The 12,031-nt window shown below is 33.1% G+C and overlaps 4 protein-coding genes across 4 annotated transcripts; 1 reads left to right on the top strand and 3 right to left on the bottom strand.

Annotated features, from left to right (window-relative positions):
• The first annotated feature begins 1,528 nt into the window (after positions 1–1,528).
• On the top strand, positions 1,529–5,889 carry LOC133789253 (N-carbamoylputrescine amidase). Its single transcript, XM_062227022.1, has 9 exons — positions 1,529–1,697; positions 2,268–2,316; positions 3,067–3,158; positions 3,275–3,426; positions 3,503–3,549; positions 3,660–3,693; positions 3,962–4,128; positions 5,305–5,401; positions 5,514–5,889. Exons 1-9 carry the CDS (start codon positions 1,609–1,611, stop codon positions 5,687–5,689), a joined length of 903 nt encoding a protein of 300 aa, XP_062083006.1. The 5' UTR covers positions 1,529–1,608; the 3' UTR covers positions 5,690–5,889.
• Positions 5,890–5,957: 68 nt separating this feature from the next.
• LOC133789254 (uncharacterized oxidoreductase At4g09670-like) lies at positions 5,958–7,423 on the bottom strand. The gene has a single exon (XM_062227023.1). The coding sequence runs from the start codon at positions 7,241–7,243 to the stop codon at positions 6,599–6,601; it is 645 nt and encodes a 214-aa protein (XP_062083007.1). The 5' UTR covers positions 7,244–7,423; the 3' UTR covers positions 5,958–6,598.
• On the bottom strand, positions 5,965–6,445 carry LOC133792655 (uncharacterized oxidoreductase At4g09670-like). Its single transcript, XM_062230562.1, has 2 exons — positions 6,113–6,445; positions 5,965–6,006 (listed from the first exon to the last, which is right to left on the bottom strand). The coding sequence occupies exons 1-2, from the start codon at positions 6,443–6,445 to the stop codon at positions 5,965–5,967; spliced, it is 375 nt and encodes a 124-aa protein (XP_062086546.1).
• A 2,021-nt stretch (positions 7,424–9,444) lies between the features above and the next one.
• On the bottom strand, positions 9,445–10,825 carry LOC133789252 (protein FANTASTIC FOUR 3). Its single transcript, XM_062227021.1, has one exon. The coding sequence runs from the start codon at positions 10,564–10,566 to the stop codon at positions 9,628–9,630; it is 939 nt and encodes a 312-aa protein (XP_062083005.1). The 5' UTR covers positions 10,567–10,825; the 3' UTR covers positions 9,445–9,627.
• Positions 10,826–12,031: the final 1,206 nt, after the last annotated feature.

The following is a 12,031-nucleotide window of genomic DNA, read 5'->3' as shown; positions in this document are numbered from 1 at the left end:
TACTTGTATTAATAACTCCTAACATTTTTGAATAATTAAATGCAACATTTACAAAAGTAAAAGTATACACGTAAATTTCCTCATTCTTATTATCTTAAATCTTTTACATGTTATGTATTTATTATATTTATAACTCCTATTTTTTTTATACATATTTTTTATTCCTTTATCTTATAATGCTTGTTACAAAATTATACTTAAATAAAAAGCATATACATTTAGAGTAAAATTAATAATATAATGTCAATTATATAATGCTACTTAAATATTTTTTATGTATTGAAATTATTGTTTAAATTGTTTTTTCTTTTTTTTTTTGTAATTATTACATTTGTTGTATTAATATTAATTTTTTTTTTCATGTTAGACATAGTTTTTGAGTTTTGAAAAAACAAAATTAAAAGACCACTTGGTTAAAGTGGTTCAATTTCTAGTTAGTTATAGTTGCAAACATTTTTGTGATTATTACATTATAATTAATTAACATATGATAATATTGAAATAAATAATAAAAAACATAAGAAAATTCTAGGGTGCACCCATGTTTTTGGGAGCACCGGTACACCTTTTTTTTTTTTTTTCTTTCTGTTTTTAGTATTATAATGATTTTCGGCCTTAATTTTTGTTATGATAATGTATATTGTAGTTATTTAGAGCATCTTGTAAATTTTCAGAAAATTTTGAATAATTTACAATATCGAAAATATAGTTCAAACATGTTATCTTCCACGCGCATAAGAAAAATAATCATGAGTGCAACAGACCATTTGAGCATTGTTTTCGGCATTGTAAACTATTTAGAATTTTCCAAAAATTTACAAAATGCTCTAAATAGTTATAATATATATGGTTATAAAAAAAATTGCCAAAAATCATCCCTGTATAAAAAAACAGGGGTGCACCGGTATGCCCATTTTTAGGGAGTGCACCCTAGAAGTACCCAAAAACATGATTTATTTTATAAGAAATTGGTGAAAATGACATATTTTTTTTTTAAGTAATTTTGCACTCTGATCTACTTTTGATAATTTTTTGCAAAATAACATCTTTCTAAAATTCGACCAGTTGTCTAAATTTTTCGACCAGCTGTCTAAAATTTTTGGCTGGCTATTTGAATTTTTCGACTATCTATCTAAATTATAAGAGGTCATTTGGCAAATAATTATTAAAACTAGGCTAGAGTCTAAAATGACTTTAAAAAATAAACCATTTTGACAAAAGACCCTTTATTTTATAGGTCATTTGGCAAAATGATCTATTTTTTAAAGTCATTTTGTACTCTAATTTAGAGAGCTAGTCAAAAATTTAGATAGGTGGTCGAAAAATTCAAACAGTCAATCAAAAATTTTAGACAACTAATTAAAAAATTTAGATAATTAATCAAATTTTATACATATATTATTTTGTAAAAAATTATCAATAGTTTTGATTCGAAAAACCAAAAAAAAAAAAAAAAAAAAACCGTTATTTTCACTGGTTGCACTGTGGAAAATGTGATAATAAATTGTATTAATTAATTCCTTAATATATGAGAGAGGTAAACCTGATTCGCTGGGTTTTACACTCTCAAACTCAGCTACACAGTAGAGAGAGAGAGAGAGAGAGAAAATGGAGAAGGGGAAGAGAGAGGTTGTGGTTTCGGCTCTGCAATTCGCTTGCACCGACGACGTTCCCACCAACGTCGCCACCGCCGAAAGGTACCAATTTCAATTTCATGGGGTTTTTATGTACAAACTATTAAACCAAGCTCTCATGCCTTTGATGAGTCTTACTTGCTTTCCTGTCTTTCCAGACTCCCCAATTAAGTTTTATTTTTATTCTGGGTTGATCAAAAATGGGAGATTTTTTTTTATTGAAACTTAATCCCAGCTGCATCTGATTCTTTTCCACCCAATTCACGAGGTTCTTTCTCATACTCAAGTCATGTTTGATGATCAATTATGCTCTGTAAAGCTCATTTCCCATTCATCTGTAGTCATGTTTGGTTGGGAGGAAAGGAAAGGAAGGAAAATATTTCATTTTCATTTTCATTGCATTCTTTGTTTGGCTACTCTTATTAATAGGTTGGATTAGTAGTCATTTTCCCAATGAAATGACTTTTCCTCACTTCTGAAAAAATGGAAAATGGAAGAACAACCATTTCATTTCATATTAAAAAGTTGTTTTTTAATTTGTTTTTGGTTCTTCAGCTACTTGATGTGATTTTTCTTCAATAGTAAAGTGTGAGTGTTTTGGAGTCAAACTTATTGCCCTTTTCTTCCTTGCAGGCTTGTTAGAGCTGCTCATGCAAAGGGTGCAAACATCATTCTCATACAGGTATAAATTTATAATGTGTGGTTTTCATAAGCTTATTTTGCTCTAGATGTAGCCAATCAATAAAATTTCATCTAATCTATCTATTGCATTGAGTATTTAAGAATGCTTTACATATTTACAGCACCAGTTTGTAGATTTTACTCGCATAATTTGTCATATTCTCTTAGATTATATCGGACTTTATAGCATTATTAACTCTTAGAATTGATTTCATTTCGAATTCTAGGTAGGTTGTCTGTGGAAAGCTAATTAACCTGCTCATAGAAGAGGAGTGAGATTGATTTTAATTAATTTTAATTCTACTCCTTTGTGGTTTGTATTGGACATTGGGTGGAATTTTAATATTATGATATGCAGTGTTACCGCATTAGATATATTATACCCTGTTCACATTGCCCACAAAAATCAACTCTTTTCTTTTGTACATCATATGAACCACTTTCAGGATGATTTTACAATGTTATTATTTGGAAATATTGTGAGCAAACTCCATTAGCATTCGAGGGTCTTACTGATAAATGTTTTATGTTGATATCATAAAGACAACCAAATTCTGAATTCTTTGAGATGCCTGATTTCTTATATAAGGGTTTGGTTTTGCACATTGCTGCTGCTTGCCTAATTCTACTTGCTTAAATTGTGCATATAATTGCTCTGTGATAAATGTCTTTGGCTGTCTTTCTGTGACTTATTAGATATAAATCTCTGTTTGTTTAGTTTTGTAACCTCTACTTTTTGTTTATTGTTAAGGAACTTTTTGAGGGATTTTACTTCTGTCAAGCACAAAGAGAGGACTTCTTTACGCGTGCTAAGCCTTATAAGGGCCATCCAACGATTCTCAGGTAGAATTTACTAGTGATGAATTTCCAATATTTATATTTTTATTTTCTAAATGCTTTTGTTGTGCTATCTATCATATTGTGCTAGTATAATACTTATTCATTGGTGTGCTTTATAGGATGCAGAAACTTGCAAAAGAGCTGGGTGTTGTGATTCCAGTTAGCTTCTTTGAAGAAGCAAACAATGCCCATTACAATTCAATTGCCATAATTGATGCTGATGGGGAAGATCTTGGAATTTATCGAAAGTCTCATATTCCAGATGGACCAGGTACTCAAACGTCATTCATCATATCCTTGTATGTTTTCTATCTAGTTTGCTTACTGCTGGTGATTCTCTCCTACAGGTTATCAAGAAAAGTTTTACTTCAATCCAGGTGACACTGGCTTTAAGGTGGGTGCCAAATACAACTGCAAAGGGCAATAATTCTAATTGTTTTTTTTTTTTTGGTTTTTAGTGATTATGTTATCATGTGGAACTTATAGCATGCTGTTTGGAAACAGGTATTCCAAACAAAGTTTGCAAAAATTGGAGTTGGTAAGAAAATCTAATGTTTAGTTCTTCTTGAGATTTATTCTTTATCAGTATACAGTCTTCTTAAAAAACTAAACTCATAACTTCCAACTTTGAAGGATGCATATCTCCAGTTCTTATTGCATTTTTCACTACAAATATGCAATCTACACATAGCTATTAAAACAGTTGTGGATGGTATTGTTTTGTAGATATGGTTGTTCTTTTGACTCATTTCACCTGCAAAGCTAGTGATATGGGAAACTAACAAAGCTTCTGTATGTTTTGTCAGCAATTTGCTGGGATCAGTGGTTTCCAGAGGCAGCCCGAGCTATGGCTCTTCAAGGTGCAGAGATACTGTTTTACCCTACTGCTATAGGGTCGGAACCTCAAGATCATGAACTTGATTCTCGTGATCACTGGAAGAGGGTTATGCAAGGGCATGCGGGAGCTAATCTGGTAAGTCTTATAGACTGGTAATTTAACATTGGAATCAATTTAATAATTAATTTGTTTGTTTTACTTAGCTGACTTCTGCTCTTGTTTTCATGAGACTTAATTTCAAAGAAGCTTTTTTTTCCTTCTTCTTTTCTTCATCTTTTTCTTCTTCTAATTGTGAGGAATTCCTCGGCCCCAGATTAGCTATTCAATAATTCAAACCATAAAAACTCAAAGAAGGTGGAGAGATTTAACTCAGACATACTTTATGCTATGAATGAATTGCCGCTATTTGTGAATATTGTGCAACATTCTGAAAATATAATTCTAATATTGAGAAGGGAAAACTACATAGTCCCATCTATTTTCTCAAGACCACTCTCAATTTCCCTTTATTAATTTCTTTTTTGCTTTTGATAAAAATCAATATTTCTTACTAATAGAAAGAACATTACAGTAAGGGGACGAGACGTCTCAACCACACATAAATTTTGTAAATGAAGCCTAATTTCTTACCGAATCAGAAAACATTATATCCTGTAATCTTTATCATCCTTCCCATTATCATAAACAAAATTATTTATTCTTTGTAACCATGATTCTTGAAGAACCTTGAATTGGCAGTACTGCCCAATTGTACAAATTCTATATTTTCTTATGACCTTAGCAAAAACAAATTGCACAAGTTGTATGAGCAACTCAACGCAGCTTAAACAGGGACATTAATTTTTTCCATAATCTAGTAGAAAAAAGGACAATAATAAATGATCTGAGCCTTAGCTCTTTATGTATAGTGCACCAGCTTGGTTTCAAGACAAAACAGTAATTTCCGGTGCAAAACTGTGTGTATTTTCCTGAAGTCAATAACAGTACTAATACTAGCATCTTTGATTGTGGATGCCACCAATTAATGAGGGGAAAAAGGGACTTCAGTTCACATACTTGATACTTCTCTTCCATTAAAATAAAAAAAGCTATAATTAGTAAGTGAAATAAAAAGAACTATTTATGAAGTTTGGCTTATGGAATAGTAGTTAGTGTATTATATGATTACTTTTACACGGTCTAGAATTATTATGTATTAATTAAAGCGAAACAGAATCAAGTATTATTTTGACAAAATTATGGCATGTTGGCGTCATTTCTGTTAGAAAAATATGAAGCAAATAGGAATTGATTTGTTGTTAATGACCTCAGGTGCCTCTAGTTGCTTCAAATCGCATAGGCAAGGAGACAATTGAGACAGAGCATGGAAAAAGTGTAATAAAGTTTTATGGAAACTCATTCATAGCAGGTATCATTCATTGGCTTGTTGGCATTTGTAGAGTGGAAACACTTCCATTTAATTGCATTCTTGTGCCTTCTTGTATATTACATATTAACAAGTCTTCATACTTTAACGTCAGGTCCAACTGGAGAAATTGTTGCAACTGCTGATGATAAAGACGAAGCTGTTCTCATAGCACAATTTGATTTGGATCAAATCAAATCAAAGAGACACAGTTGGGGAATATTTCGTGATCGGCGTCCAGAATTATACAAGGTGCTACTGACATTAGATGGCAGCAATGTTTCCTCCTGATGACCATTTCCAATCAGTATGATGCCTATCTTGAAAATGATTAATGAAAGCATATTTTTTAAAGTTATCTTTGTCACATACTGCAGGTATGGGAAAGAGAAATATTTACAGATGCATGTAAGTCATAATGCTTGAAATGAATCATCAATAAACTTATTCTTCTCCCTTGCAATTGAGCTTGAGATCTGCAAGGGAGTTTTTTTTTTAAAAAAAAATTGTGACATTATTTATTTATATATCATGGTTGGTAGCAGTGGCCAAGCCAGAGTTTAAATTCACAAAGGGCGTAGAATCAATAAGCACACAGCATAAAGAATCTGTTATTCAGAATAAGGAATACAAAACCATACTTTTATTTTGGCATAAATAAGCACAGCAAACTCTGAACAAAGCACACCACTAAACAGCCACCTAATTTCCAACCTCAACAGGCTCGAAACCTTTGTCAACCGAAGCCTTGACCGCATCCAGGATCAGCTGTGTTTTCCTACTAATAGTTGGCCAGTGTTTCTCAGGTTTCGAGCCCTTTTTGATAGCTGTTACCAAATTAGAAAATTCTCTTACCATCCTAGTCTCCTGAGGGAGATCAGCAGTAATGATGTGCTTGCTTGGCCTTGGTACCCAACCAGTGACTAACTCATTGAACCCGGTTTCTGTGGCTGCAGAAAAATAGGCCTCGTGCTCTTGGTAAGGGATTACAAAATCATTAAGATGTAACGTACCTTTAGACCCAATAGCAGTGACGTCCATGGCCATGCTTGATAAGAAAGAGCAGTGAAAGGTTGCTACTTTACCATCTTCCCAATGTAAAGAAGCCCCACAAGCCAAAATCACCCCATGGTCATCAAGAACAGCGCCAGGCACAGCTACTACTTTTTTTGGTAGTTCATAATTAGCAGTCCATAGGATTTACCGGACGCAATACCACCCTGTATCCCCAAGAGCACCAAGAGCATCTAGGTCGGGCTTCACACGAATATCGTTCTTTAGAAAATCAGACTTGGCAGCGAATGTAAAAGTTGCATTTACCATCTTGAGCTGACCAAAGCGATTCGAATCGGAGAGGAAGTCTCTCATGGCAGCAGTCCTGGGGTGGTGCATCCACATGGTACCATCCATGAGCTGAACCCCACTAGATTCGCAGGCTTCGACGATAGTGTCGAACTCAGAGGCATTGAGGGCCACAGGCTTCTCAAGCAGAATGTGCTTCTTTTTTCGGGCTGCGAGGACGGCCCAATGGAGGTGGAGGCTGGTGGGGAGTGGGATGTAGACGGCGTCGATGTCAGAGTCATCGAGGAGGGAGTCGTAGGAGCCGTAGATCTTGGCGTGAGGAGGGAAGCCATTGGATGAGGCGAAAGCCTTGGCTTTGTCGAACGAACGGCTGGCGACGGCGTAGAGCTCGGCGTTGGGAGCGAGTGTGATGGCACGGGAGACCTTCCGGGCTATCTCGGCGCAGCCCAGAACACCGAATCGGATGGAGGGTTCGGATGACATTGGTGGTGGGACTGGGACTGGGAGTGGAGGTGGTGATCTGCAAGGGAGTTTTGACAACATTGTTGCTACATTTCAATCCTTAGTAGTACTGATGTGCACCACATTACAGTTCTTTTTCATTAGCTTACCAAACTTCAATTTGAAGTTTATAGAAAGTTACTTCTTGAGTGAATGGTTCCTGATTCATGTCCACTTGACATCCTTTTAATTGGTTAGCATGTCAACTTTGTGCCACTGTTATATGCAGTACATTTTCTCAAGGAACTTACACTGATTGAACTAGGTGGAAAGGAAGGCAATTAAACTGTTTGTCATGTAGTATTAGGTACAGTAGTCCTTAGTCCTATAATAGCGGTTTGTATATTGTTTTACACTTTTTCACTGTGGAAAATACACCACAGGGGTCTACTGGTGTGCTTGTAGCTATCTGAAAATGAGACCCTTTAAGTTAGTCAAACTAAATATATCATATTGAATGGCTGAAGTCAAATTATGCATGCAAGTTAGAGATATAGATCTAGGATTTGACTGTAGTAGTTTTGTTATGGTTCACTCTTTCAACAAAAAATATTCTATAATATAGGCCAGCAGCCTCAAGATGAATATCATTTTTGAATAACCATTGGGAATACGTAGTGCTATTAGCCAGCTCAGGTTTTGATTGGTATACCTATGCTGGAATAGGAGAGCCGCAGGAATGGACAACTCTTCTCATTTGGCATAATTGGCTTCAGTGAACTCCCTTTGTTTCTTGAGATCATGACAAAAATGGTGTGTCAATAAATTCCAACGACTTTGGGACAACTGTTATGTCTTATTGTGCCTTCTAGTGGGAGAAAAAGGAGAGGAAATTCCCTTGGTGCTCACAAAAAATGTCTTTCTACATCACTTAAAAACAAAAGCACATACATTCGTTCACTCACAGAGCATCTTTAAGATTATGATTTTGCTTTCTTCACCGGCCTTTAGGGACCATCATTATATAATTCTCTCTTTATTTTCTTTTAGCTTTTTCAAACGCCCTTTTTCAAACCCCAAAAAGCCACTCCATACAAAATGCATAATTCTTACTTTACCAAGGCATCAATCTAAATCCTTACACTTTCTCAGTGGCTGTTATTGTTGTCACGAAAGACAATGATAGTTGTTTCATTTCAACCCCTTGAGAAATGGTTTCAAGCTAAATTTTTTTTCTTTTGTAATAGGAAGGGAATTTAGTTATAGGGTATTTATTAATAGGGCGTGTTCATAAGATTCTGGCTATATAAATATATACAGGGAGTGACTACGCATCATTTTTTTTTGCAATATCGGTACATCTTTTTTCTATTTCGGCACTTAAATAGTTATAATCTCAAATTTTTTTATATGATGATGTACATTATAGCTATCTAGAACATCTTACAAATTTTCAAAAAATTTTGAATAAATTAGGGTACTGAAACAGGGTCAAAACTGTCTGTTGTAAGCATGTCTGTTTTTTTGTGTAGGCGTGTAAAACTTGACAGTTTGAATTTTATTTTCGATTTCGTAAACTATTTAGAATTTCTTGAAAATTTGCTGGATATTCTAAATACCTACAATGTACACCATAATATAAAAAAATTTGGATTATATTTATTTAGATGCCGAACAAAATAAAAAAAAGGATACACTAGTATTGCAAAAAAAAAAAAAAGGATGTGTTGTAGTAGTTTCTTTATTTATATATATAATTATTTTGATGACTTTGATTGAGATGATCTGACCCTTTATGAAGTATTATTGATACCCTTATCTCAGAACCCTCTAACAGTAGTTTCCATGGCTCTAATAGGTGCCACTTAGTTTCCTAAATCAGATTTTGAGCTGTCTTTTTCTGAGTAGTGATTTTTTAGTGCATAAAGTTGTGTGATTCCAGAACGTTACACGTGGAATCATTATACAGTAGCAGACAGGTGTTGGTTCACGTGTCACCCTCTTATTACCATTAATGTTATATTTTATTAGATTATATAGTACGAAAGTCGGTCTTGATATTGGGGACTGTTGTCACCATCTCAAAACATTATCTTTATCTTAGCTAAACCTTCATTTCTAAACCAAAAACATTGAACATTTCCCCCACAAATTGCTACTTTTTCTTTTAGTTTATATTAGGGTGCCATTTTTATCTATTTCAGCATTTAGTTCCTAAACTTTTGGTCTGATATTTGAAAATAAAACTAAAAAATTAACCACTACCCAATTTTCATTGTTGAAAGCATAATTTTCAGGTTCAATAGAAAAAGAAAACAACAGATTGTATTACCTTACCAGATCCAAACCAAATTAGACATGTCACAGAAAAAAGAAGAAGGGATTTTCACTTTTATTTCCTCTTAATTATTTGAAGAAGAAAACGAACCTTACATGGAAATCTATACTCCACTTACAATCTTTTTTGTACTGAAATATCCTTTTCCTTATTCATCTGTGGTGTGGCCTAATTCAGACCTTACATTCTCACTATCTTCATCAGCAACATCCTTACCACTCTCCTCTTGTTCATCATCATCATCTTCTTCTTCTTCATCTTCTTCTTCTTCGTTTTCGCCATCTTCGTCCTCCACAATTTCGTTTTTTGGCTGAACAAAATGAAGCTTCAGACGACCATCTTCCCTGCATGCATGCAAAAACTCCTGGCTTTGAACTCTCACCTCTTTCAACACAAACCTCCCATCTTGTCTATAAGACTTGAAGCAAATCCAAGGCTTCCCATTACTCTTGCTCAAACAAGATATCGGTGGCGGAAATCTTCCTCCTCCGGTGGCGGTGGCGGTGGTGGTTGTCATCGCCGTCATCCTCCTCGATCTCTGAACCATTTCACTGAAGTTAGTAGAATTCTCTCCAACACTCAATTCTTTCTCCACTGGCTTTTGCCCCTCATCCTTGTTATGATCATCATCATCGTCATCTTCTTCCTTTATAGAATTGTTGTTGTTATTGTTCTTCAACATCAAATCATCAACCTCACCGGAGCTCTCAAAACCAAGTCCCTCTGTACAAAGTTGCAGACTTTCGAAGCTCTTCAAGGAGAAACTGTCACTCTTTTTGTGAGAGCTTGTGTACTTTGATGAGCTTGAGAAAGAGTTTTCAAATGGTGATGAGGTTTTCTTGGATTTCGAGTCTAAATCTATCACAGAAGAGGATGAAGAAGAAGCAGAAGAAGAAGATGATGATGATAATAGAGAACTGCTCTCTTTGAAATGAAGCTCACCAAAGATTTCAGTGAAGGAGGATTGGTCAATGTTTGGCTTATTTACAGGCTTGATTTGGTTCCATGGAGAAAGGGATTCAAGAAGTGTAGGGTTTTCTGGTAATGGTTTTTCAAAGATGTGTTGTAGACTTCCACAGGCAGCCATGAATGGACCTCTCTCTCTCTCTCTCCCTCAAAAATGCTTAAAATTTGTTTGTATGGCTAAGCTAGTATAGCACTGTATATATGTGTAGAGATTATATGCACAAGAAAGTATTATATTTAATAATAATGATAATAAAAAAGATTGACTAGTTCATGGAGGTGGAGAGAAAGAGGCACGAGAAGAGCATGGTTTGAAAAAATCAATATGGTTGATGCTAATAAATGGGGTGAGTTGCTGTTTTTTGGGGTATATATGATGTTATCTATATATATATATAAGTTTATATATATCTCTTGGTTGGACTCCAATAATGATGGATGTATATATGGGTGGTTTTGAGCTACATGTCTAAATTTGGTGGTTGCAATTCCCTCTTAACAATTTTTAGTTTTTATCTAGTAGTATTTCTTTAACAAATATATAGATATATATATATATATATCTACTAGATACGAATGCATGTTTGTTTTGTTTTATTTATAAAATTTATTAATTATTTTTATTAAATTAATATCAATGTCATATAAATTTTAAATAAATATTCTAATTTAATAAAATAATTTATTTATTTTTGTTTAAATTTATGTTTGTTCTAGTTTTTTATAATTTGGGAGTGACAACAAGAGATTATATATAATATAATTCTAATAGGTGAGTTTAAGTTTAATTAAATTTTATTTAATTTGCAAAACTTATGATTTTATTATTTTTAAATAATTATTATTGTAAAATATCTAAAAAATATCATAATTTAATTTGTTTAATTATTTTTTATTTTTAAATAATTATCATTGTAAAATATCTAAAAAATATCTTATTTTAATTTGTTTAATTATTTTTTATTTTTAAATAATTATCATGGTAAAATATCTCAAAAATATTATATTTTAATTTTTTTTAATTATTTGTTTTATTTTATTTAAATTAAGTGTTACAAAGTACTGTTAAATATAAGAATATTATGTTAAATATAGAAATATTCCGTTAAAGTTAACATTAAAAAAAATAAAAAACCGTTAAAACCAAAAAAATTCGTTATCTACACACTTATTATATAGAAGAGATATAAATATATCTAGGGTTACTTAAAAGAGTAGAAAAGTAAACCCTAAAGATGAAAACTACATCATATCTTCAAAGGTGAGCTTTTTTGGACCTCTACTAAAGTGGATGGACAATTTTGATTATATGAATTACAGAAGAATAAAAATAGAATAATAAAGCCTAGTGTGCTAATTGGGATAAGGCAAAAAAAATAAAAAAATAAAAGAGAAGCCTAGTGTTGTGCTAGAGGGCTTATTTTTCTTCCAAAAAAAATACAGAATTATTTGTCTCACTTTCATTGTGGTTGAAAAAAAGTTAAGAGAAATTGGTGAAAATGGTTTATTTTTTAAGTGATTTTATACTCTGTCTTACTTTTGATAATTTTTTACAAAATGACCTCTATCTAAAATTTGATATATTG

Source organism: Humulus lupulus, chromosome 7, assembly GCF_963169125.1.
Source record: "Humulus lupulus chromosome 7, drHumLupu1.1, whole genome shotgun sequence".
NCBI classification, from domain to species: Eukaryota; Viridiplantae; Streptophyta; class Magnoliopsida; order Rosales; family Cannabaceae; genus Humulus; species Humulus lupulus.
Note: the sequence above shows the minus strand (reverse complement) of the source record. Positions and strands in the feature narration are given on the sequence as shown.